Source organism: Hibiscus syriacus, unplaced genomic scaffold, assembly GCF_006381635.1.
Source record: "Hibiscus syriacus cultivar Baekdansim isolate YM2019G1 unplaced genomic scaffold, ASM638163v2 tig00000340_pilon, whole genome shotgun sequence".
Taxonomy (NCBI): Eukaryota; Viridiplantae; Streptophyta; class Magnoliopsida; order Malvales; family Malvaceae; genus Hibiscus; species Hibiscus syriacus.
This window is the reverse complement of record NW_024061783.1, coordinates 364,291-391,219: the sequence shown is the minus strand read 5'-3', so window position 1 is coordinate 391,219 and position 26,929 is coordinate 364,291. Positions and strand designations below refer to the sequence as shown.

Genomic DNA, 26,929 nt, shown 5'->3' with positions numbered 1-26,929 from the left:
TTATTTAAAAAAAAGAATGATTTAACATAAATTAAATTAATAACCAAAACAAATATCCAAATTTTAAACTAAAATTGTCTCGTCTCGTATAATATCATAATAAACTTTAAATACGTCAATCAGACCACTGATCATTAATTTTTAACGGAGGTACTGACGTGTTAATCAATAAAATTAGTATAATTATACATCTGATCCTTAATACTTATATATTATATCAATTTAGTCATAATTTTAATTTAATTTAAAAATTAATCTTCCAACAAAAAAACAATTTCTAAGTGACACGTGTCACCAATAGAAAACAAATTATAATAAAAATGATGCACTGGGAATTGAACTATAACTGAACATTCAATTGAAAGCACTTAACTATAACTCATAAGGAAGACTTGGGAAGCGTTTGAGGAATAAAGAAGACTGCCGAAGAGTTTCATGTGAGCAGTCTCTAAACGAGTAACCAACGCCAAACTCCCATCACCGGTTGGGCTTGGCAATATGTATACCTTCCCTTCATGGACTATATTTGCAGGCCTCATGAAAACAGAATCCGAAATCCACATCGTGGATCGGCAACAACATCCAACTGTTAATACTATGGTTCGGGCACTGCATTGTTGTCGGTCCTCGTCTCATGGTTTTTACATCCACAGTGATTTCGATCAAGTTGATACTTGACCTCAGATACTCATCGTTCATACTATTTCATGAATCTTCTTTACGGTATCAGTAAACGATTCGGATTGAATAGATCACATTGCCAAAGTAACCGGGAGGAAGGGGCGCCTCAGTCGGTTTCGACTGTCGATCGGTATCATTAACCTGATTTGTTGGTCTTGGGCGAGGTCTCGGGTTTTTATAGCGCAGCGCCATATGTGCGCGGTCAAGATGCTGTAGGTGCTGTATTTGGTATTACCTGAAGTTGCATTCACCCTGTCTTTTAGAGCCTTAACTTGCTCAGCCATGATCTTAAAAAGGGATACAATTGAAGGTCTGGGAATTGTTTTCAAAGGAGGAGATGGTTCGAATTCGACATGATGAAATTTTGGAGCCGGAGGGTCTCGAGCTCGAAGAATGGATCGATCCAGTACCGGTGCAATGGTAGGGCACATGCCTCGAGCCGTGTCAGCCCAACTATTGATGAAAAGAAATGTGGAAGGGCCATCTTCTAAAGTATGGTGAGAAGTAAATCCAGTAGAAACTCCTCCATATTTGAAAGTAGTGACCTACAAATATTCATGTATCATATCATCTCTAAACTGATAGTTTATGTATTAACTAAATGCATAGTTTACCCTAAATATAACGATATAATCTCTAAAAGTACTCGAAGAATTTTAAAAGAATTTATCAAACCCGATGAAATACTCACCCCACTCCAATAACTTGATAACATGATGAATTAATAAGAAGGATGCAATTAGGTATGCCACAAACCCAAAACTTAGGGGAAATTAATAATCTCAACATCAATCTCATGTCAACAAATATTTGTCGAGCCTCAAAACTCAATACTAGAGTTTATAACCTGAATTTTATTTGGATAAACTACATATGTAGTACTAAACTATTAGTTTTGATCCGTTTTAGTACTTAAACTTTCAATTTTTTTCAAAATCATACAAAATGTTTAGTTTTTATTTCATTTTAGTTCTTGCTATTTAAAACTTAACGCGTTTAGTACCTAAATTATCAGTTTTGATCCGTTTTAGTACTTGAATTTTCATTCTTTTTAAAACTTAACGTTAAATTTTATACAGAGTACTAAAATAAAACAAAAACTAAAGATTTTAACAGTAGGGTACTAAAATGAAACAAAAACTAAATTTTAGGTATGATTTTGAAAAATTAAAAGTTTAGGCATTAAAATGAACCAAAACTAATAAGTTTAGTACTAAACTTTCATTTCTAATCTTCATGTGATTTTGCACTCATTGTTATCTTGTCGATTATAGTAATGGTAAGCTAAGAAAAAGAAAAGTAACCCAATGTCATTTACAAAGCTTTCTCATACTCATTTGAGCTTCGGTTTAAGAACCACTTCTACCACTCATTACTCATCAATACTACAATTCTAGCAGTAAGAGGAAGATGCCAAAACCCAAATCAGGTCCAAAGCATCAACATCAATCTAGCTGTAATATGAAGAAGCCAAAATCACACCGCCTAAGCATAACAAGGAAACACCACGAGAAGAAAGAAACGTTAATGAATGATTAAGGCATTGAAAACTCCATGAATGAAATGTGTAGTACCTACAGAAACATTTTGTCCAAATCACAAAAGGCATTTCAGATTTCTTCTTCTACTACTACTACTACTACTTCTTCTTCCATTAACATAACACCAATCAATGCAGTAAGAAACATAACTAGCTTTAATGAAATGAAGACCCAAAAACAGCATACCAAAACCCAAATGCATTGTCCTCTCATATTTGCCTTTTGCCCTTGAATGCAACCCCTTTTTTGTTCCCATATTTGATATCATAATATGGACCAGGATTGATCTAATCTTGAGATTCACTCTTCTTGCCGAATCCTTCACTTTCCCTTTCCTCCAACAATCTCCCAGCTTCCTCATCAGCTTGAGCAGCCTTCTTTTGTGCTTCCTTAGCCTTCAAAGCTTGTAACTTTGAATGATTATAGTAAGCAACACCCAAAAAAGCCAGTCCATACCCAAACAAGTTGATGGGTGTCACGGTATCCTTGATAACCGACCAAGAGAATGCAATCAACAACCAGTCCTTAACAACACAAGCTACATTCATTGTCAAAGCAGAAGTCTTTCCTACGAGTAAGAATACAGCAAGATTCAGAGCAAAAGCACAGAGCGAATTGATCCCGAAAATGACGAAATCGAAATGGAAGCTTGAAGTCTCTTTCAAAACTGGGTACTCAACGAAAATCCATGGAACCATCAAGAAAACCAAACAGCAGGGGGCAACATAATACAGGGAAGTAATCGGATTCAAGGTGATCCCTTTAGAAGCAAGCAGGATTTGGATCATAACCAACCTGGTAGCCTCGAAAGCAACAGCTCCCAGCTGCAAAATCACACCCCATGTATCGAACTTAGCTTCGCCGTAAGCCGCAATGGCGACCCCGAATGAGATCGACAACATGTTGACCATGGTATCCGTCTTGAACCCTTCTTTTTTAAACAGAACGCCGATGGAATACACGGCGACGGGCATCAATGCTTTAAGCATCTGGATAAACGAGACGGACAAGTAAATGTAGGCGGAATTCGAGAGCCAGAGGCTGAGGGAGTAAAGAGCACCGATGGGAACAACCGAAGAAAGGTAAAGCTCTCGGGACATCGAAACGGGGTCGACGACGTTCAAGACTTTGATGAGGATGAAAGCGAGGGAAGCACAAAAGGACATGTGGATCATCGTTAGGGAAATTGGGAAAGGCCAATTGTACATCTTCTTGTCGAGGATGTACTTGTTGTAGACGATGACGGTGAAGCTGAGGAAGATCCAGATTGCTACGTAGGTGTATGAAAAAAGGATCTTCTTCATGATGCCGTCGCTTAAAGGCCCGCCTTTACCCATTGCTTGTTTCGTGGTTCTGCGAGATCTGTAATGAGGGGAAGCGGGAAGAAGAGATCGGAGATCGGAAACGGGGGAGATTGTTTCTCTCTCTGTGCGAGCGATGAATAATAAAGATTTGATTTTTGAATTTTGATCGTACCCAAAGATGTTACCTTTTTAGCTTGGGGTGTTTTGTTCTTTTGTTAATGGAATGAGCCTATGGCTTTCATTTTTCCATAATTTTTTACCATTTCTTTCTAAATTTGTTACGCAAGAACATTTATGAAATGAAAATATTACTACATAGATCTGTCTAAGATTGTCCAAATTTGAAAGGGACTGCTAAAAATATCTAATCCGATAGGCTTGTCCTTTGATTGCCAACCATCCAACCAAGCAGCAAAAACCAAGTAACTAATGCTCATCACTTTACAGCTCTAATTATCTCTCTGCTACAAATGGCCTCTGCTTCATCCTCAGCACCACACTTACCACCCTTTATATCCATACAAAAACCACGTACTTCCCCTCTCTACATACATACATACATACATACAAACATACATACATACTATATATATATATATATATGTGTGTGTGTATATATATATGTAACTGGTATTTACTTTTAACATCTTCTGCGACATGATTGCAGGTACAATATTCAGTTCTATTATTCCTTGCAATCCCGAGGTTTTTCATCACCATGGTTCATTTCAAGATTGTTCCACTGCCAAATTTTCACACTGTAAAAGCCAAGGTCAGAAACACCCTCTCCAAAAATGTACCGACTTCAATTTCAGGTTTGGGTCAGTTTCGGTATTTGTTGTTTCACTTGTTGCTTCTTCTGTTTGCTAATAGGCTACCCCAATTAAGCGAAACACCAAACCAAATAGTGTGATATGTGGTGATCGCGATGGAAATGGTAAGCTAGCTGACTATATTGCAAGGATATCAAATTATGGGAAATTAGATGGATTGAATCCCAAAGTTCAGCATAGTAGAGGGACTAAAACCGTAATTAGACTTATTTCTATGGCAGGTGCTGTCGTTTGCTCTCAGTGCAAAGGTAGTGGAGTGAACGCTGTTGATTTCTTCAATGGAGAATTTAAAGCCGGAGATTCCTGTTGGCTTTGCGGGTAGCAAAATCTAAACCTATATGTTCATGTTTCATCTTTGTGTATTGATCTTTTCTTGTCCATGAAATCACTTGGTATCATTTTGCAGAGGTAAAAAGCAGATGTTATGTGGGAATTGCAATGGCGCTGGCTTCATTGGGGGCTTTATGAGCACTGATGATCAGTAGGATTGCCTTTACCATGATGCATGTATGTATGTATGTATGTATGTATGTATTATCTTATGAATTTGATGCTTGATCAACCCATATCATATCCATTTATTATGGTTCGATGTAGACAAGGCTATCACCATTTATGGCTATTACCATTCTATACATAATGCATTTCAGTTTAATATATTCAGAAGCTAGCAGCATTAACCTGCAAGTTAATTGTTCTTCATGAACTTGCTCATCTGTAGCTGGAGCGACCGAGTTGCCTCCGATTTCAGACGGAACACGTGAACGACACGAGACTCGTTTTTGGTTTCCACGAGTTTCACCATTTTCACTTCTTTCCTTTGCAAAAACTCATCGTACATCACTCCCCTTTCCTTCAAGAAATCCAAGCCGGCTACATAAATCGCCACAGCGCGAAACTCTCTCCATAAGGCATCAGAAACATCTTGTTTCTCAAAGTTACATCCGTAGTAATCGCTGTTCGACCAGTCGGATATGCTTAGCCTCCAAAACATGTCGCTCATTGCCACATAGCCGGCTGCAGCATCTGCCTTCTCTTTCTCGGTCCTTTTTTCACTACCAAAAAAGGGATGTATCAACAATATTCCCCTAATCTTAACACATAAAGTTCCATTCCTCACTGCTTTAATAGCGACCTGATGAACAATGTTCCCACTGGCTCTGCCTCCAGAGAGAAACACACGAGAAAGATCAGCTTGCTTCAACCATGGTTCGTTTGTATCTTGATTGCATAGCCATTCCAGGGAGCTATAACAATCGTCGTAAGCTGTAGGGAGGCGGTTTTTGGGTGCCAAATGGTAGTCAATAGAAAGGATAATGGACTGTGACACAACGGAGAAATCTCCAAGGAAATGGTGGTAGCCGAGCCATGTGGTTGAACCGATACAGAATCCACCACCATGGAAGTAAATCAGAACCGGAAGCAGGGTACAGGGTTCTGGTATATGATCAGAAAGGAAAATCCTCCCCGTTATTTCTTTCAGTGGATCAATGTCACATTCTTAGACTTGAATCCACCACAGGATTCTTCGGAGGTGGGAGCTATTTCGGGTGCAAAGCGTTTCATTGAACTGTCGGAAAAGACCTGGAGGTAACCAGGTGCTTCTGCTACTATAGACAATTTTACTGGAAATGGTGCGTTGCTGATTGAACCATTGGAACTTTAAGAAATTTTTAAGGGGTTTTAAAGGTTAAAAAATCAGACTAACAGAAGATTTTCATGTTAAAAAAATGGGTTCCTAAATGTTAGATCATTCATGTAAAGTGCATTGGATAGAGGATTGAGATTAGATTGGGAAACTAAATGGCAGCTGAGAGGAAATAAATCATCGGAGAGCATCCCGAACTACAAATTCCGACACTCTCACTCACTACAAATTCCGACACTCTCTCACTCACGCATCCTTTGCAGGAAAAGTTGACACCGAAAACTGATATCTCCGACTCGAGAAGAAACTCACCATTTCAGTGCATCACCAAAAGAACACCAACATCCCTCAAGCCTAGCAACCTAGTATTATTATCATGTAGTGGGTAAGGGCACCTACAAGAAATTGTGTAAAATCAATACCACATGTTCTGGTATTTAAAATCGTTTAGGAAAAGGTGTCATACAAGTTCCAACTAGAAATTGGATTTAGGATACAGAGCTTGGTTAGGATCTTGCAGCAGTATATGTTTAAAATACACAAGGTAAAAAAAAGTGGGAACTTATTTGGCTGCCTGTTCTAACACTGTGATCTTCTTCCGATCGTCTAACGCGTGATTTTGCAAAGGCGGCAGTGAGAACATGCTCACGGTTGAGCTTCCACTTCGGATCTCTTTCAAGACGTGTAGTGCTGACAAGGTTTGCTTCATATACATGTTCTCCATATCCTTAATTTCTGCAAGTTCTTTCGGGACTTTGAGTGAGCTTTTGATACTTCTGCTATAAGTATTGGATTGGCATTCTGTCTTGTTGGTTTGCTTCTCAACGGTTGCTTCAGTTGAGGCCAATGGCTCATTCATGGTGAAAAGGCGTTCGAGCACCATCTCACACTCCTTCACAAGCTTGTTAAGAACATCAGTCCTGTAGAAAGGTTGTTGCAAGACCTTTTGAATGAAGGGCAAGCGAACAAGAGCACCACTTCGCTTGTCGTATTTCTTTATTATCTTCACTAGTCCTGCGTACATCATGTAGGTTCAAAAGTTTACACACAACCTAAAAGAACACATAACCAACATAGGCATTTGAATCGAATTGTATGAACTTCAAGCGCTCTGTTTAAACAAAACTTTCTACTTTCAAGTAATATGTTCATAGTTTACAATCAGCATATCAAGCAAAAGGACATGAATCGGGCACGATAGAGAGCTAATATGTCAACCTAGCTAACATTGGCATAGCACGATTATGCTAATTTCTGAGAAGACTGTCAATTCCACAAACATTATTCTCACAATTTGTGAAAAGCATAAGAAAACAATGTTTCGAACGTTTGTTAGTTCTAGCCATGCTTTCGGTCATTCATGAGCAATATCGACTTCTAAGAAAAAGGATTACTACCTGTATAGTTAAGGGCACTGAAATTCTCCAACAGAACCATCTCTCCATGAAAATCCACTATCTCCCTCCCCACTTCTATTAACTCCCCGTCTGATGCTTTGGCCTTTACTGCTCTGTCCTGCAGCTCCTGCAAGTTACAAAGACAAGCAATAAACATGCCGATTCACATTCTTTTTGTAACGAGGCATTTTCTGATGAAGGCTGGCTGTTGTAATCTCTATTTTTGTAACGGGTTTTCTTTGTTAGTGCCAGTGGACATGAAAAATATATATTCTCAAACCACGAAGAAGAGAGTTAAAAACTTTCGAAAGAACACATGCTACATCTCCCAAAGAGCTCAAAACAGCCAAAGGCCGAAATAGTGTGGCCCCAAAGATTCCAAAACATCAATGAACTCCACTGTAAGAGAAACATAAACGATCGGACTCAAAAACGGCATACCAAAGGTACCAAAAAGGATTTGCCTCTCATCCCTTTTTCACACTCATGCAGTTCAGCATTGAATTCTATATATATATATATATAAAGCTCTCTCAATTCAGAATGAAGGAAATAATAACAAAAATAAGGGGGGAAAGATTCACTTTTCACTTCATTAACTTCAATTTTTCAACAAATTCACCATAAAGTACTAAAACAGATGTCTTTCATCCTTTTTCACACTAAAACGTTGAATTCGGCAGAGAATTCTATAAATAAAGCTCAAATTCAGAACGAAGGAAATAATAACAAAAACAAGGGAGGAAAGATTCACTTTTCACTTCATTAACTTAAAATTTTCAACAAATTCACCACTAAATTCACCATAAAATACTAAAACAGACATGTCTTTCACCCTTTTTTTCACATTAAAACATGCAATTCAGCAGAGAATTCTATAAATAAAGCTCTCTGAATTCAGAATGAAGAAAATAATAACAAAAACAAGAGGGAAGAGATTCCTTTTTCACTTCATTAACTTAAAATTTTCAACAAATTCACCACTAAATTCACCATAAAGTACTAAAACACATGTTTCATCCTTTTTTTCACATTAAAACATGCAATTCAGCAGAGAATTCTATAAATAAAGCTCTCTGAATTCAGAATGAAGAAAATAATAACAAAAACAAGAGGGAAGAGATTCCTTTTTCACTTCATTAACTTCAAATTTTCAACAAACCCATCACTAAATTCACCACAAAGTACCAAAACAGATGTCTTCCATCCTTTTTTTTTCACACTAAAACAGGCACTTCAGCAGAGAATTCTACAAATAAAGCTCTCTGAATTCAGAATAGGGAAAGATCCAATTTTTAACTTCACCTCAAAATTCAACAAACCATCACTGAATCCACCACAATGTTTCAACATAATCATCTATAAACATCATATCAATGAAAAACACAAAACCATGTCGTTGACCAACAATTTAATCCCATAATAACTCATGAAATTTTTCAAAAATGGAAACTTTTGCACATAAAAGATTAAATTTTAGAAACTTACCCTCCATTTGATAACATAATCCTCTTCTTTTTCAACAAAAAAGGCATTAAATTTCTCAACCTCAGCTTCCAACAGAAAAACGAAATCCATCACCTCCTTGGCAACCTCGCCCTCCTCCTCCTTAAAAGTTGAATCCAATCTGGGACGTTTATTAGGCTGCTTGTCGTTTCCATCCTTGGGGTAAATCAACTTCAGCTGCTTCTTCAAATCCTTGTACGGCAAAAACTTATCCCTCCAATCAGGCAAAGCTTCTTCGATCAATATGCTTAAGCTCTTGCAAAACTTCATGCTCTTCCACTCACCTGATCAAAGATCAAAAGCACACCCTTTTCTTTTTTCCTTGTATATGAGTAAATTCTGGTGAGCGGTGGTACCCTTTTCAATTCAATTACATGATCGAAGAGATAAAGGCACTAACAAAGAATGAGACTTGCAATAAATTGAGGTGAACCAAAAATGAGAAAACATTTCATAAGGTAAATAGTAAAATTTAATTTATGATTCGATCATTGATTTTAACATATAACTATTTAAAAAATATACAAGTTGAGCTAAATTTCGGGAAGACTATATCAGTGTGTCGAAGATGCGTACGATGAAGATATCTATTAATCTACCGAGCTCAAATTGAATTACTGACATCAGAGTAGCAGAAACCTGATGGTGCGGACAGAGTAGTAATGCTGAGCTTTGAATGGATTGCAGCTGATTAAGGTGCTAGAGCAAAAGAAAGAAGCCGGTGAATGTGAAATGTCGACTTTGTTAAGCCTACATGATCGAATATGATCGGCATTCAACTGTTTTTCCGGTAGATTTCGCTGGATCAGACTTCTAGGTGGCAAGGTCACTCTGTCATTGTTGAGAGAGAAGCTTTAATGTCGATTTCTAGGCATATATGGTCCAATGCAAGGCCGGTAAATTTGTTGTCTTTACATGAGAAGAAATCCTTTGTTAATTGGTCCTTGCAGGCTATTCACAACGTTCTTCCCCATGCTAATATGGACAATCTGGTGGTGACCTAGATTCAAAACTTACCATATTCAAAAGTATAGAAACGGTAAAGCATTTAATGTTTTGAGCCCTTTGAAGTTGAAGCTTAGCCTTTACATTTATGAAAACTAAGCTATGAGCCATAAATATGGCCTACTCACTCCTTACCTGTTGTGGCCTTGATTCCCTTGAAATAGAGGAAGTCCTATGAACATGAACTTTACCTATTCAAGTCACTTTTTTGTATCCTCTCGATTCTAAGATTTTTCTTTAACTAATCCGGACCGACCTATATTGCACACCTAATTTTGATAAACAAATCTCCCATCATATATTTTTTACATATACAAAACCCCTATTCAAAAAAAATATAGTGTTTAATTATAACGAAACGGACATGAATTCTTTTGTTAATGTCATCAAATAACCTCAAGGCAAAAACTACATACGTTAATAAGCATGAGGACTATAAAAACTTTTAAAAGGAGGGACTAAAACAATAATGACCCAATTGGAGATATATACTATATGCTTGACAATTTTGACTTCCAAGTCCAAAACCTTTTTAACAACTACTAGAAGTAATTGAAGTTGTCTCCTATGAGAAGAGCTAGAGGTCCTTTGATAGGCCATGTTTGAACAGGTCAACAACACAAAAGTAAGCTATTTTACCCACCCCTTATGCTTTTGGAGTTTTCCCCTCGGCCTCAGCTATTTGTCCACTTGTCCCATCTTGTCATTAATGTGACAACAAGATACTTCAACTTCATGTTCAAGAAATGTTTAAAATAATAATCTATCATAAAATTTTTATCCACAGATTCAACCATTAAAATTAAATGAATAATTTAAATTTATTTAAATTAATCAGGGTGAAGTCTCTTAATGGAAGGACAAAAAAATTTAATCTAATATAAAAAATGTAAGATCAACTTAGTAGTATTATGAATAGTTAAAATTTGTGATGTGAATTTTATTCGACTCATCTAATGAAAAATATATTGAAAAACAAAAATTTTTAGTAGATGAGAAAATTCTCTTGATATAATTTTATTCTACTAGAATTAGTGTATATATATATATATTCTTATTATTTATTGTTAAATAGTGAAATTTTTCTCTTTTGTGCATACCTTCTATAAAAAAAATTATCTAAATTTATGTGATTTCATTTTTTTTTTTTTTTTATGATCGTTTACACCATATTATCCATGACATAGATCAACTAAATTATGAAAAAAAATATTTTTTGAAAGAAAACGGATCTCGTTAGAAACCTTTTCTAAGACCTATAAGAGAAAAATAGTGACCTAAGACATTGTATTACCATAAGAAGAATTATTGTATACAACGGATGTAATAATCTCAGAATAAATCGAGTCAAAATACAAGACTTTTCTAAAATGAGAAGCCCATTTAACCAAAGTATGTGTTGCAATATTACAAACTCTAAGAACAAAACACACTTTGTAATGCAAATTAACGTCTAAAATCCAACCAACTTTTCACAAATAATAACTCAACGATAATAAATCTTCCTCCGATCGAGATATTTTGTTGACTACACGTACATAAAATCAATTCATGATATAAATACGAGAAGTTATTGAGGCCCCGGTTGGTAGCAAAGTAATGGCTAATGGGCAAATGATCCACGTCTAGCTTTGAGGTCATCTCATAGATAAATTTCTCTAGAAGTGTGAAGTTCGTAACCTTTTTTAAGATCGATATTTTTCAAAAGGAATTTGAATTTTACGTAATACTTCATCAACTAATTAAATTGTTGATATAGAATATATATAAATTAAATTAAATACGGTATTAAATTGAAAATCTAATCCATCCATTAGTTTTATCAAAAATTTTAAAAAAAATTGAATTACAATGAAAGTTTACGACTACAATCACAAACTAAATACGTAATACTTTTTTTTTCCTAAACTTGAGAAAACTAGCTACTTACGGTTACAATGACCATATAGGAAAATGTTAAAAATCTAACCAAATAAACTCGGATAAAAAGTTGATACGAACAAATCTAATCGCATCGACAAACGAATCACGAAATGAGATAAAACTATTGAAAGGCCACAAAAAATCACAAATCAGAATTGAGCAATGTGAAAATATTATTCATGAACGAAAATCGTGTATCCAAATCCAGTATGAGGGTACAAAGCATGAAAAAATCAACATTGTAACAAGCGTCATCTTAATCAATAGTGACGATGTCAAATTCAATCCTAAAAAATGAAAAAAAACAAGAATAACGATCAAATACATGTTATGAAAGCAAAGATAAAATATGCCATAAAGTTAGAAAAATATATACGATAAAAATATGATTATTAAAAATAATAAATACCCATAATAGACGACCAACACGGACACCTACAATAGTATATGCCGGCCAAGGCAATGGGTCCGTTCCCATTACTACAATAGTACACGTCGATAGATCGATCCACAGCGAACAAATGAATCGACAAACCATCAATCATCATCACTTATTTAATTTTTTGGGACAGAATCGATGTTCATCGCTTTCAACAAAGGCATCAACACATGCTTAAAAGCAATGCACCTAATTTAACCAATAGGTTGGAACCCTAACGTCACAAGATACCTCATCCTCATGCACGGACCGCATTTAACTCGTATCCAACTGCTCTGAGATTGAGAGCTGCCCCTCTCTTCCTTCTTATATATATTTGTTTTGGCACGAACCAATTTAATTCAGTGACTAAATGATCGTTGTTATTCCTAGAAGTCACGAGTTCGAATATTCGTGACTGCACCAGGATGATTGAAGGTTTATTGTCAAATGATTTAGAGTATTTAGAATAGATGTTACTTTATCAAATCATCAAGTGATCCTAATGGTTGAAGGAAGTATTATTTTCTCGTAAGGCCAATCGCGTAACTCATACACTTGCTCGATGGGCTCTTCGTTCCGAAGGTGCTTTAATGTTTTTCGGCTCAGTCTTTATCGAGCTCATTGTTAAAGATATAAACACGGATACGGTTCCAATGTAATTAATGAATGTTTGGGTACTCTTTTTTCTTTGTAGGATTCCAACATTGTGTTGATAGAAGGAATTTTCAAAGAGGCCCGTTATTTAAAAAAAAAAATTTGTTGTTTCCCCATAGATACGAGTTCAAGTAGATGTGTTTGTGCGTCGGTTTATCTCTAGTTTTTAAAATATATTAAAATTTAAAATTTTTAAAACACAATCACTTTCAACTCTCCATCGGTCTATCTTTGGTCTTTAATTTGACCCCATGGGGAAAAGTTGTTAGTAAATAGGTTAGATTGTTTCATTGGTGAGAATATGGATGTCGTTGTCTTCATATGTGGTTAGTTGTCTTCATACCATTGGCTACAGAAATTTTGAAGTAGTTAGGGTTTTCAATGCCGACGTCTCTCATAGGCTCTAATCACATCTTTATATATATATTTCCACATTTAAAATCGTATTATCTTTAAATAGAAAGTGTGTTTCGTTTTCATCATGCCATTTTCTTATTCTTTCTTCTAGATTCATCAAATTATTGTATACAATAACTTAAACAAACATGATCAAAAATAATAAAAAATAATAAAAAATTTATATAAAAAATTCTAGAAAATTAGGAAAAAAAGCACTATAATATTATAATTACAAGGGTTTGAAGATATAAAGCTTTACACAAATTATAGGATTATTCTTTGTCGAGTTATTTTTATTAGGTTAAGGTTATTACAAATATAATATTCTTTTATATGAATCTGTATTTTCAATCAAAAGTTAACGGAATAAATATAATATTGCATGAAATTAAGCTTAATACAAAAATAAGTGGTCAAATTGTACTACTTTTCTCAAATAGGTGCTTAAACTATTTTTCGACTCATCCAGGCGTCTCACGTTGCAAACGTTACCCATTTAGGTGCTCAAGTCGTCGACGGTGTTAATTTTCCCCGTTAAGTGACATGTGTCATAATCTGGTGATTTTAAATTTTTTTTAAATATTATTTTTTTATAAAAAAACCCTAATTTCTCTTAAATTATAAAATAGCACCCAGATCCCTAAAATCCCCAAATCCTAACCTCAACCCGCCGCCACCCTTTTCGGCCACGACAACCTTCGTCGACGTAGTCCATGCCATCCTCCTAGTCATATGCCGTCGTATTTGTCACCGGTTGGCCTTCGTAATCGTGTGGGACCGTGATTTTCAACCTAGGGTTCACGGGGTATAAAACTTCGATTCGTCTTCAATCAACCATCGATCAGTCATGATTTCATAGGGGTTTTGGTCGTCGGGGGGGAGGGGAGGTCGGGTGAAGCTTCGTTTACGGAAAAAGGCGGCGGTTGGTGTAGATTTAGGGGTTGAAATAAAGGTTTTCAAAGTTTCAGGTTTATTTAAAAATGTGTTTTTTAAATATATATATTAATTTTAAATAAAATTTTTAAATTTACCAGATTGTCACCTAACGAGTAAATTAACACCGTCGACGGTCCGAACATCTTAATGAGTAACGTTTATAACGTTAGATACCTATTTAAAAAAAATAGTATAGTTTGGACACTTATTTTGGTATTAAGCCCACGAAATTACATACAAATCACATCATAATTTAAAACGCAAAACTCGATAAATATTTTTTTCTGTGCCTTTCACAATCTTTTCGATTCGTTTTCTAGTGTTGGGAGACAGAATTTGGGTTGCCATGTTTGTATATAGGATAGGGAAATTGGAGGGACTTCATATAATGACTCTTAAAGCATCGTTCTCATGTTCTATAATGGAAAGAGAGGCACAATCACGAAAAGAAATCTCAATTAATCAGATTTATTACTCATTGTGCAGTAGCTTTCAAAAACATCCCATCCAATAATTTAATTTTATGCTATAACTCTTTATCTTACAATAATCAAAATTTTCGTATTAATTTAACGTAATTAATTCGTACAATCATTTAAATATTAATTTTGAATCTTTTAAATTAAGATATGAATATTGATTCCTCTCGTGTTGATGACGCAAAGGGGAAAAAAGTTTGGATTGGACTTGAGGGACCATGTTGTTAAATATACACGACAAATGGGGGACATAGAATGAGCTTGACTTCACATGTAATTTATTTTAAATTGGACCAGACTATACAGTAGAGGGACTAAAACAAGAATTAGACCATATAATAGAGGTTGGATTAGGGTTGTATGGTTAAGCAGATGTATAGGTGCTGATCTTCATATAGTAAAATTTCACAATTACCGAGTAAGATACTGCATACAGCACCAGTTTTTTTACATGCGGAGATGAAAGATATGAATGGTTCTTTTTTTTTTTACCTTGAAAGGGTGAAAATGCAAAAGACTGGAGTAACTTTTTTCCCCCATAATTTACAAGCTATTCCAAGGATATATGACTTTGGCTATAACACTTATTAAACTCCACTAGGAGAATTCCAGTTGAGTAATTCTTCTATCATCTGCAACGCAATCCTATCTTCCTCTCCCATTAGGCTTCCACCTTCGATCTCTTCGGCCATGTTCGAAGACGACGACGACCCCGACGACAGTGCCGTCCCGTCTTCCGACACCGGCGTATTAACCTTCTTGTTGTTATTATTACCCCCGAGCTCCACCCTCATGACCCAATTCGAACTCGATCGATTCCCGGCACGTTTCTGCCACACCCCGATATGACCATTATCGGTATCGAGCCTAAGGCAAGTAAGAGAAGGAGATTGATCTTTGCAGCACTTTTTGAGCTTAGCATTCAAAAGCTCAGATAGTGCGTTGGGAGGCAATGGAGACTCATCATCATCACCAACATTTGTGTCACCACCACCACCATCAAGTTGTGGTTTGGGGAAATTGGTCTTTGCATTTTGCCCGTTCATCAAGATCGCAGCTTGGTCGTACGCTCTCGCAGCCGCCTCGGCCGTCTCGAATGTCCCGAGCCACACCCTCCTCTTCCTGCAAACATCTAAAACACTTTACAAAAAAAAAGAACACACAGAGACAGACATAACACGTATATACACGCATGTAGCGTAATAAATGTCGTTGATTAATAAATATTACAGTAAAGGGTGGCGAATTTCTGAAACCCAAGAGCCCCACTGACGCTGCCGGACACCTCTGAACTTCTTTGATTGTACCATGTTATTTGATTTTTTTTTTGTGGGGGGGGATAGAAAGACTTGTTAAAGAGAAGTGTGCAGAGATATCATAAATATGGAAGTGGTGAGGTTTGAAATGTGGTGTTTTGCCGTGTGAGAAAGACAAATTATATATGAGTTGTCTCCCCTAGTAATAACTACTTTGCAATTATGATTTTCAACTACTTACACCATGAACGAACTAGGTTCGTGGCCACAAAGAAAGAACAAGAAAATTAATAATAATGTTTTTGACAATCCCCTTTCACAATGCCAGTATGTACAATAATGTTCACTAGCTAGCTCGTCCGACTTATTCGACTTTCGAAGAAGAAAACAGGGTTTACTGTACCAAATATGCTCGAATTATGAGCTCAAAACATGATATAAAACGTATTTAAAATAGTGAACGGCATAATTTTTTTTCATTGAAAAAAAAATCGTTATTTAGGTGTGTTATGGCACGGGAATTTTCAACTTTTGAGTTGGCATTTTGAACAAGAATCTAATACGGGGTAGTTGGTTATTGAGCCGACTTTGTGATTCGGCCCAGAAAAAAGTTGTATCTCTTTAATGGCAGAGCTTGAAACAACACTAGCCTTGCTGCTATTGTGTTGTCTCATTGGCTGCATTTTACTTTTACAGCCGGCAGCAGTAAAGCCAAAGCTTGATGCATTGAATGATAAAAACTTTGGCCAAAAAAATCGACTAATTAAGAATTATCAATGTATAATTTGAAAAACGAGCGTTCTTAATCATATAATTGACATCTAATGTCGATCAATACTCGTATTTCTTTCACGATAAATATATTGCACGTACACAATCTATGTTTTGGTGTTATCATACTCATAGGACACAAGACTCTCCAATGATTTTGGTAAAAATTTGTGTTTTTAAGTACATAAACTACAATGATATTAATATATTATTAATATAAAAGAAGATATGAGATAGAATTAGGGATGGCAAACGGGCGGGACGGTGCGGATACTTTTTTTTCTCATCCTCATACCCACCTAATAATTTGTATCCATCAGCTACTCACCACTCACGATGGATAATTTTTTTTAAATCTACACCCGCTCATGTAGGTATATTCTCAAATCCACCCCACACCCATTACCCAATTGGTTACCCACCATCCATTTCGTACCCGCATGTATTCGTCGATATCCAACTGACTGCAACCTCTCAAATTATATAAGTCACGGTCTTCAATTCTAAAAATATTTATACCGTAACATTTGGTTAAAATACAAGTCATGTCTTATAAAAATTTAAAATTTACAAAATAGTTTCTAAAATTATACCTAAATTCATAATAATCCAAAATTTACATGGTGGGTGAGCAAGCGGATGCGGGGCAAGTAAGGTCTCAAACTCATCACTTATTTTGCCCACGGTAGATATGACTTTTTACATCCACACCCGCCCACTACCCACTAGACTTATACCCATCCCAGCCTCAAATAGAATGAGTGCGGTGCGAGATTCACGAAATTATACCCGTTTGCCATCTCTCGATAGAACATGTCTAAACATTTAATATTTTTTTATGTATGAATGGAAAATAATTTAAATAATTTATGCACTCTATCCTATTCTTTAAAAAAATTATGAAAAGTATGATTTTCCAACTTAAAAATGAGTGTTTTAAAATTTATTTCAAGAATATTGAATTATTATAGGTCGTAATTACCATTAATTACCATCAACCCTACTGTCCATATGTAGGGTCTATAGAATTCTCATTGGTGGGGAAATGGCTTGCAATATAATTTTACCTTATTAAAGATAGCTTATTCAATGTGAATAATGAAAGAAATTCTAAAGTTATTCCATCATGAACTTAAATTTTAGTTAAAATAATTCATTAGTTATTTTATAAATTAAAATTTAATCTTAATCGTTTATAATTTTTTTAGTAATTTGATACAATATGGCTAAGCTTATATCCACTAACCAAACTAAATTTAATTCACGTACGAACTAATCGACCTTGGTGGTAAAGAAATTATTTTTATTCTTTCAGGTCTCGGGTTTGAGCACCAGGAATGTCAGGGGTGTGAACGTTCAATTTCAAATGGTTGAGTGTTATCTTCGAACAAATATTATCTTGTATTTACCTCATATTAAAAAAAATCTAAATTCAATTCACATTATATTCATAACTTTTAATCTCAAGAAAAGTTGTTCAAGTATGCTTATATTATGGAGAGCAAAACCAATTTCCTTTTATCCCATGGTTTTCAGAACCAGACCGGTTAGCGAACCGGTCATGCTACCGGTTCACTGGTTCAATCGGTCGAATCGGTCCGACCGGTCAGAAGAACCGGACGACGTCATAATTATTTAAAAAATTAAATAAAAATACCAAAAATATTAATAAAATAATTTTTTATATCAAGTCATATTCAAAGCAAGTCATAACATATAAGTTAAAATCATAAAATCAAGTGAAACAATGATTCATATTAACTACAACATAATATTTAAGGTAAAACATATAATAATAATATAATTATATAACTATAATTAAAAAATAAATTTGGGGTTAAAAAATCATAACAAAATTATATAACTATAATTATATAACTATTCTTTCACTTCAATCAAGCTCGAATTTTAGGCTTCAATCAAGCTTCTAATTTTTTTTTAGTTCAAGCCTTTTTAAGTTCAAGTTTCAATATTATATTTCGAGTTTGAGTTGAACTTGATAATTTTAGCTTGTGTTTTGAGTTTAGCTTACTTTTAAAGTTTTCAAGTTTGAGTCGAGCTCAGCAATACTCGAGTTCGACTTGGCTAGTTAACAAACGACGTTGTTTGGTTTAATTTAAAAAAAAAAAAAAAAAATCCCGATTTTTCCCGGTTTTTCCCGGTTTTCAGCCGGTCCGGTTCGAATGGTTCAGCGGTTTTGGCCGGTTCACTAATAACGGTTCAACCGGTTTAGATTGAACCGGACTAAGCAACGGTTCCCGGTTAAACCGGTCGGTCCGGTCCGATTTTCAAAATAGAGTTTTATCCCAAAACTTTGAATTACGGTTTAGGTCTTTTATAGGGTTAATTCTAATAGTCATCCTTAAACTATGGTTTTTTTTAATCTAAATTAGTTTCTAAATTTTAAAACATTATAATTGTATCCTCAAAATATCAATTAAGTCTTTCCCTTAATCTAACCCCTAGTTTAAACGTCAAATGCTTTCTCAAATCTGACGTGGATGTATGGACCAAATCAGGGACGGATGTACATAGGAACTTGGGGCCCTTGTCCCCCCCCCCAATTTTTATCATTAAGAATACTGAGACAATTACCTTTTTAGGCTTTTAAATTTTGATTTATTTTGATTTTTTCTTCCATATTCTACTGTTAATTATACTTTTGTCCCTTGAACTAATTTTTTTTTGACTTCGTCCCTGGATCAAATTTCATACAGTGTCTATTTTTCAAGTTAAGTCTGAACCATGGCCAAAGGCAAAAAAGAACCGTTTTAAAGAGTATAAATTTTTGAGGTAAAGTGTAATTTTTTTAAAGTCACAATTTTGCAGGGACCTAGCTTAAATTTTACGTTTTTGAATATGCTCTGCATTATCAAATTATCTTCTGAAATAATTGCTCGAATAATGGTAAGTTGTAATTATTTTCTGAAATAGGGTATTTGATACAATACAATTTGAGGGAGACGCATGGAGTGCAATGCGTCTCTCAATATTTATTTATTTTTTTCTTATTTATTTTTCTAATAATAGTCCAAATTAAATCCAACCCCTAAACTTTAAATCCTAATCCTTAAATCCTAATCCTTAAAATCCTAATATCTAACACCTAAATCACACCTAAACCTTAAACTATAATCCCTAAATCCTAAACTCTGACTTCTAAATCATACATAACTCCTAAACCTTAAACTCTTACCCTTAAATCTTAAATATAAACCTTAAACCTTAAATCCAAAAAAAACCAATATATATATATAACATGGAGACGTTTTGCACTCCACGTCCCAATTTATATTCGAGTATTATTGTACGTCTTAAACTATACTATATCAAAAATAATTTAAACAAGACATGGAAAATTTGACATGAACACGATTACCCGAACCGATTTACCTAACCTAATACACGATATTAACTCAAACATTATAATCAAATTTGATCCAATACTCGATCCAAAATTTAGCTAAACTGAAATCAACCAAAACAGAAATTAACCTGAACTTAAAGCAATCCGAATTGAAATTAACCCGAACCAAAAGAAACTCGATCTTAAAGCAACCCGAACTAAATTTAACCTGACCCGAAAACAACCCAAACATATTTAAATTGATAAAAGTTATTAAACAATAAAAATTATTTTCAATAATAATTTAATTTAAATAAAATTGATAATTTATTAAAAATATTAGATTTATAATAAAATAATAGAAAGTTTAAGAGGAATATAAAAGTAAGAATCTAAGGTTGAAAACAGTAATAAATAAATTTTACTTATCATACTTGTTATAAAAATATTAGATTTATAATAAAAATAATAAAAAACAACTAAAACAAAGGAAATAACATTAGATTTATAATGAAAATAGTATAAAGTATTAACAAATAAAGTTATGTATTATTTTTTAAAATTTAATAAAAATATTAAATTTATAATTGGAAATAAACTTTTTAATAAAAAAATTATTTCTTTATCAAATAGTTCTCATTAAAAACTTTTCATCCGAGATCAATATAAAATTTTGATTATAAATTCTAACATGTATTATAGGATCGTATTTGTGTCTAATTATCAATTTATCATCTCTAAATTATGATTTAATTTAAAATATTAAACGATTGAGAGTTGAAATTAAACATAAATGATAAAACTAACAAATAAGAAGACATATTTTTACAAGTATATATAAATTATTCTATATATACTTGATTTTGATCAGACTCATAACCAATTCAACCCGAATTGACTAGATTTAAAGGTCGACCTAAATCGGAAATCAGCTAATATGATATTGATCCGACCCGATATTAACCCGATCAAAAAATCAATTGATTTAATATTGATCCGAACCAGAAAACAACCGATCCAATAATATCCTACCCGAAAATTGACCCGATCTGATTCACCGTACACCCGAAATAGATCGAACCAGATCTGAACAAAATTAAATTGAATTTAATATAGACCCGAAATTACTCAACCCAAACCAGATCCGAATGACCCATTTACCACCTCTAATTTTAACCAACTACTATTAAAGCCAATAAAAAATTCAAACACATTATCTAAAATTTACCCCACAGATTGGGTATGTATGTGTTTTAAATATACTCTATATTAAATTTAAATTGATATATATCCTTTAAATCAACAACTAAATTATGAAGAAAAAAATACTAATAATATAATATCGACAATTCGAAAACTAGATAAAATAATTTTAAAAAAATAAAGTTAATTTACAATATAAACGATAGTTGGAAAAGATTTGATAATTACGTTAAACCCAACATGGCCAATGGATGAATAGATGAAGGTGGGGTTGATATTAGGAAGGGCAAACCACGTATTTAGTACCAAAATTATTAGTTCTATTCCATTTTAGTATCTAAACTTTCAAATTTTTTAAAACTGCACATAACGTTTAAAACTTAACATTAAATTTTGAAGGAAAAAAAATGAAAGTTTAGGTAGTAAAACGAACCATGACTGATAGTTTTGTACTAAACATGTTTAATTTTTAACGATGAGGTACTAAAATAGAACAAAAATTAAATGTTAGATATGATTTTTTTTAAATTAAAATTTAGATACTAAATACGTAGTTTATCCTATTAGATATGATCATTTTGGCTCACCCTACCCATTTTCAACCAAAACCTTTGCAATAACTTCCTCACAAGATTCAAATATTTAATAGATCTTTTGTTTCATGGATTATTTCAACATCTATGTTTCCATTAACTAATTGTCATTCCAATCACTTGCTTTTGTTTTTCAACCTGACACGAGCTAGGATCAAACATCAAGGGAGCAATCGTCTTTTTTTAAAGGATCTATTGAATATTTGAATCTAAAAATTAGGAGGAATAAAGATCTTATTTGACTAATTTTTAAACTAAAAAGAACCTAAATTGTTATTATACCAAAAAGTTTAGGAGGACAAGAGCCTCTCCCAACCACCAAGTGGTTCTGTCCCTGTTTTCAACCGTTGGTAAAATATAGATTTGACAGAGGAACCCATCGAGACACTAGTTCTATCATGGTTCACATTACCGATCTTGTATAGAGAGATTGGAATATTCGTTTCCAACATGTGTCTTCGACTGGACAATCTGGTGGCAGATTTTTTGGTTAAGTTGACAAGTGTTGGGGATTTTGAGCTTCATCAATTGGATTTTTTCTTACCAAGTCCTTGTTTTTGCTGGTGTCATCTGCCTGAACTGTCGACTGTAACCTCTCAATCCATTGTAATAAAACTTCAAATTATCACCCTGGAGTTCATTATCATCTCCAAAGATGACATCAAATGACAAAGCTTTGTTTCTCAACTTTCAAATTACTATTTTGCCAACTGCCAAGTTAAAGGAAGTACAAAGTGGGTCATCAATCAAATTAAAGCCATTCCATAAGGAAGTGTCACTTCCGGTTACTGTAAGCCAGTGAGTTATTGCTGTCGATAGGACTCATCCTAATAAATAAAATGATGTATTATGGCAACACTATCCGACACTTTCTAACTTATTTCTGACAATCGAGGGGTGATTTGACCAAATTGACACCCGTTAATTTAATATATTCATTTTTAATACCGTTTGTTTTATATTTTTAGAAGTGACACCTTTTCGATTGTGGTGGCGAAAGACGCATCTTGGGGACGCACTTTATCTGGTTTTACGATGAGTTAGATGCCACGTGTGAAAAGCGCATCTCCGGGGATGCGCTTTACCTTTATTTTGCTGATTCAGTTGCCACGCAGTATTTTTTTAATAATAAAAATTTTATTTTTATTGTTATTATAAATTAGTAATATATTATGTAAATTGTTTCAGCTATAAATTAATAATTATCGAATCTATTTTTTTAATGTATGTTAAAGGTAGAGTGTATTATCCACATTAATCGGATAGAACAACAGATGAAAACTAGTTTTTATTTCATTGTAGTTATATGAAAAATGTATAAAATTATTATATTATACGTATGGTTATACTATTAGTTTTTATTTTGATTGTCGATTTATTAATTTGATCACTTAATTATTTAAATATTATCAATCTAGTCATATGTTATTATTATTTAACCAAAATATTGATGCATAAGTTAATAAATTTAGTATAATTACACATTTAATCTGTTATTATTATTATACATTGAGAAATTATAGAAAATGCAATTACATTTAAATATTAGAAACAAAAACATCTATTTAAATATTAGAAATTTAACTTCTTTTGGAAGTTCAGCAAGTTAAGGATAAAATTATATATATAAATTTAAGTTCATAACTTAAATTAAAACGTTATGTGAAGTTTGAATAAATTAGATAAAATGTTATGGATAAATTGAATAAATGTGAAGTGATAAGTTTATTGTGGCATTGAAATTGTATGGAATGAGCATCGACATGTTTTTACGAATAAATTTGAAGTGATAAGTTGATTTTAATGTATACGTTTTAATATATGTTAATGATAAAATCATGTATGGATAAATTTAATTTCAATTTAAGTACTGTGAACTATAATTGAAATATAACTTTTAATTTTGAATACAATTGGAATCTTGAATTTAATGTTAAATTTCGAATACTATAATTAAATTTTAAATTTAAATTTTGAATAATATTATTTGTATTTTAATTTTAAATTTCTAATACTATAATTTGTATTTTAAAAATATTTATTAAACATTTAATGTTAAATTTGAATAAAAATAATATTAAAAATATTGGCAGTAACAACCATGAAACATTTAAATAACATAACCAAATTACATAAATTTATGAAATATAACTATTTAAATAACATTAAAATACAACTGGATCACCGATATCGTCTTCTCGAATGAGTTCCACATGGCGATGGTTGTCTATTTCGCGGAGGATTTCTTTGTGGAACTTGTTCTTCAGTCTCCTCATCTTCACTATCATCATCATCGGCATTTTCTTCATTTGGCGTAGATGACGCTGAAGGGGCTGAAGGGCCTGTATAAAATAACGACCATGGAGGAGTGCTAGTAACCATCTCATCGCTCCCCGGGAACTGTGAAAACTGTGGAAACATTGGCATCGATGTCTGTGATCCATATGGAGATTGAGGTGTCTGAGGAGAAGCACCACCAGCCAAATAAGATGCATATGAACCATATGCTGGATCATTAAACATAGTCGTATTTGCACCTCCATATGGTATAAAACCCTACGAGCTAGGCATGTAACCCTGCGAGCTAGGAATGTAACCCTGCGGAGATGACATATGAACTGGTGGGCTTGGCATATACCCCTGAGGAGATGGCATCTGAAGTGGAGGACTGGGCATATATCATTGTGACATCGGTGGATAAGGATGTTGTGGTGGGACTGATGCAGAACCGGTAGCACCTTCTCTCCGTCCATGCATCGGAGGACGATGATATTGAGACGGTTGGCGTCTTTCTCGGCGCCTAGGAATGGTAACCTCTCGTGCTTCTGCCTAAAGTAGAAACGACTTCCCATTTTCATTAAACCAGCCTATATAGTTATCCGTAACCATATGACCAGTTTCAGCGTAATATTGTCGAGGGGCCAACTGTGCATACCGGTTCTCCCAAAGCGCAATCCAATCTTTGTGTCTCACCACCCAGTTAACATCTTTCTTTCCTCGTTTATCTATGTTATGCACGTCGTCTAAATTCCTAGGTGCTGCAGAAATATATTGCGTACAACCATACTGACGGAGCACGCGATCAACTGGATGCCACTCAATAATAACATAACATACAAGAGGTATAACCGATATCCAAACCTCTAATGACCCACCAAGGTGGGGTGGGATGCAAGCCTTCACTTCATCACTTGCATAAGGTATCCATTGAAACTGAAATATAAATATACAATTCAAATAAATAAAATATTCTAATTATATCTAGCATTTTAAATTAAAATATTAATATTTAAACAGGTGTAAAAACATACCTCAGACCCAGCTTTTGTATCAATAAGTAGACGAATTTCCTCTAACCCAGTAGGTATACTTCTATGGTTCTTTCTTTTCATCGACCACTTATGAAATAATATAAACTAAATATCACCCTATTTAATTAAATATTTAAATCAAAATTTAGTTCGATAATTACCTCAACAATAAGGGGAATACGTATGGTTCATTCACGATCGGACATAAGAAAGGCATGCAGAACCACGCCCATGATTGCAGAAGCAGGAGACATCCACCGATAGCACTTTTCTTATAATTCGTCGCCCGACATATTTCTCTAAAGAGAAATGCCAAAACTGCAGCCCCAACTATCTTCCAGCTTCATCAAAATCGATCAGATGCCGCAAAACATACAATGCACCTGGTTGCGAGATTTGTCGGGCATCAATATTCCTCCAATTATCGTAGAATATATGCCCGAGCACATGCCTTTGCTTGATCCTCTGAAGCATTTTCATTTAAAACCTCAAAATTAACTTTCAACCAAGATAAGCTATTCTACCTCCATAAACTCTGGCGGAGCTCCAAGATAATCATGCACATTGACTGCCAATCACCATCCGCCATACCACACATCATATTCCGTCGACGGGAAGCCCCAGATGCATAGAGACATCCTCCAATGTAATTGTAGCCTCTCTACATGGAAGGTGAAAAGTGTGTCTCGGGCCTCCACATCTCAATCAATGCAAATTAGGACAGGTTCGAGTTTGCAACCGCCAATGATTGTTGCAATATATCCGAACCCGCAGAAGCCAAAATGGCAAAATACGTTCCGGTGTCGGTATATGTGGATTTTTAATAAATGTCTCTAAAATACGATCAATATCCTAAATAATATACATTATAAAATTAAATTAATATAAATTCATAATAAATTTAAATTAAACATAATAATAATATTAACATTAATTATAAAAAATATACCATATCGCTAAAATGTCTGGAGATATGGTCAGCATCCAATCGCAGCAGCATTTCACTTTTCATTATAACTGTAGACAAAAATAATAGCACAAAAAATAATTAATTAATAAATTTAAATAATAATAATTATAAATATTATTTTAATTCAAAAAATATTTATATTAATATAAAATATAATAACTATTTTAAAAAAATAACTGAAAAATAAATTTCTTACCACTAATAAGAAATTTAAAACTCAAAGATTTGGAGAATTTGAGTTATATAAGAAAGGAAAAAAATATTTTGGTGTGAAGAATGAGGGGGGTTGAGAGGGTTTATATAGGGGAGGAGGAGGGGTAGTTGGGGAAAAATTGAATGGGCATTTAAAACATTTAATGAAAGGCGGGTCCTCGGGCATGCGCCTTTCACACGTGGCAACTGAATCAGCAAAATAAAGGTAAAACGCGTTCCCGGGGATGCGCCTTTCGTCACCTTAGTCAAAAGGGTGCCACTTCGAGAAATATAGAACAAACAATACTAAAAAGGGAGATATTCGGTTAAAGGGTGTCAATTTGATCAAATCGTAGGAGTTTGGTATTTTGCTTGGATAAATCAACAATGCTAAATAGAGAGATATTCAGTTAAAAAGTGTTGATCAAATCACCGAAGGGGTTTTGGTCTTTTGCTTGGATAAATCAATGACTTCACTCTATATCATTTCTTTTCACTTGTACTCTTCTTTCTTGGCCTTGCAGATTGCACTCATGCTTGATTCCCACTCATATCATCTC

At 34.1% G+C, this 26,929-nt stretch overlaps 5 protein-coding genes and 1 pseudogene across 5 annotated transcripts; 1 reads left to right on the top strand and 5 right to left on the bottom strand.

Annotated features, from left to right (window-relative positions):
* Positions 1 to 752: 752 nt before the first annotated feature.
* Positions 753 to 1,396, bottom strand: LOC120180225 (shikimate O-hydroxycinnamoyltransferase-like). The gene is made up of 2 exons (XM_039185630.1): positions 1,373 to 1,396; positions 753 to 1,226 (listed from the first exon to the last, which is right to left on the bottom strand). Exons 1-2 carry the CDS (start codon positions 1,394 to 1,396, stop codon positions 753 to 755), a joined length of 498 nt encoding a protein of 165 aa, XP_039041561.1.
* An 835-nt stretch (positions 1,397 to 2,231) lies between these two features.
* Positions 2,232 to 12,554, bottom strand: LOC120200580 (probable sugar phosphate/phosphate translocator At4g32390). Its single transcript, XM_039201382.1, has 3 exons — positions 12,549 to 12,554; positions 10,044 to 10,045; positions 2,232 to 3,561 (listed from the first exon to the last, which is right to left on the bottom strand). The coding sequence occupies exon 3, from the start codon at positions 3,557 to 3,559 to the stop codon at positions 2,510 to 2,512; it is 1,050 nt and encodes a 349-aa protein (XP_039057313.1). The 5' UTR covers positions 3,560 to 3,561; positions 10,044 to 10,045; positions 12,549 to 12,554; the 3' UTR covers positions 2,232 to 2,509.
* On the top strand, positions 3,945 to 4,986 carry LOC120200607 (protein BUNDLE SHEATH DEFECTIVE 2, chloroplastic-like). The gene is made up of 5 exons (XM_039201411.1): positions 3,945 to 4,057; positions 4,194 to 4,298; positions 4,400 to 4,463; positions 4,581 to 4,677; positions 4,766 to 4,986. Exons 2-5 carry the CDS (start codon positions 4,245 to 4,247, stop codon positions 4,842 to 4,844), a joined length of 294 nt encoding a protein of 97 aa, XP_039057342.1. The 5' UTR covers positions 3,945 to 4,057; positions 4,194 to 4,244; the 3' UTR covers positions 4,845 to 4,986.
* Positions 4,920 to 6,322, bottom strand: LOC120180128 (annotated as a pseudogene).
* On the bottom strand, positions 6,418 to 9,292 carry LOC120200586 (SPX domain-containing protein 1-like). Its single transcript, XM_039201393.1, has 3 exons — positions 8,893 to 9,292; positions 7,405 to 7,531; positions 6,418 to 7,021 (listed from the first exon to the last, which is right to left on the bottom strand). The coding sequence occupies exons 1-3, from the start codon at positions 9,178 to 9,180 to the stop codon at positions 6,570 to 6,572; spliced, it is 867 nt and encodes a 288-aa protein (XP_039057324.1). The 5' UTR covers positions 9,181 to 9,292; the 3' UTR covers positions 6,418 to 6,569.
* Positions 12,555 to 15,100: 2,546 nt separating the features above from the next.
* LOC120200598 (ethylene-responsive transcription factor SHINE 2-like) lies at positions 15,101 to 16,162 on the bottom strand. The gene is made up of 2 exons (XM_039201400.1): positions 15,958 to 16,162; positions 15,101 to 15,849 (listed from the first exon to the last, which is right to left on the bottom strand). The coding sequence occupies exons 1-2, from the start codon at positions 16,035 to 16,037 to the stop codon at positions 15,315 to 15,317; spliced, it is 615 nt and encodes a 204-aa protein (XP_039057331.1). The 5' UTR covers positions 16,038 to 16,162; the 3' UTR covers positions 15,101 to 15,314.
* Positions 16,163 to 26,929: the final 10,767 nt, after the last annotated feature.

Coding starts and splice junctions, on each gene's coding strand:
- LOC120180225 (XM_039185630.1), bottom strand. CDS start 1,396: ATGTTATCAAGTTATTGGAGTGGG. Junction 1,227..1,372: donor TATCAAGTTATTGGAGTGGG/GTGAGTATTTCA, acceptor GAATATTTGTAG/GTCACTACTTTCAAATATGG.
- LOC120200580 (XM_039201382.1), bottom strand. CDS start 3,559: ATGGGTAAAGGCGGGCCTTTAAGCGACGGCATCATGAAGAAGATCCTT.
- LOC120200607 (XM_039201411.1), top strand. CDS start 4,245: ATGGTTCATTTCAAGATTGTTCCACTGCCAAATTTTCACACTGTAAAA. Junction 4,299..4,399: donor TTCACACTGTAAAAGCCAAG/GTCAGAAACACC, acceptor GTTTGCTAATAG/GCTACCCCAATTAAGCGAAA. Junction 4,678..4,765: donor GATTCCTGTTGGCTTTGCGG/GTAGCAAAATCT, acceptor ATCATTTTGCAG/AGGTAAAAAGCAGATGTTAT.
- LOC120200586 (XM_039201393.1), bottom strand. CDS start 9,180: ATGAAGTTTTGCAAGAGCTTAAGCATATTGATCGAAGAAGCTTTGCCT. Junction 7,532..8,892: donor ATTATGTTATCAAATGGAGG/GTAAGTTTCTAA, acceptor TGTAACTTGCAG/GAGCTGCAGGACAGAGCAGT. Junction 7,022..7,404: donor CAGTGCCCTTAACTATACAG/GTAGTAATCCTT, acceptor TGATGTACGCAG/GACTAGTGAAGATAATAAAG.
- LOC120200598 (XM_039201400.1), bottom strand. CDS start 16,037: ATGGTACAATCAAAGAAGTTCAGAGGTGTCCGGCAGCGTCAGTGGGGC. Junction 15,850..15,957: donor GAAATTCGCCACCCTTTACT/GTAATATTTATT, acceptor AGATGTTTGCAG/GAAGAGGAGGGTGTGGCTCG.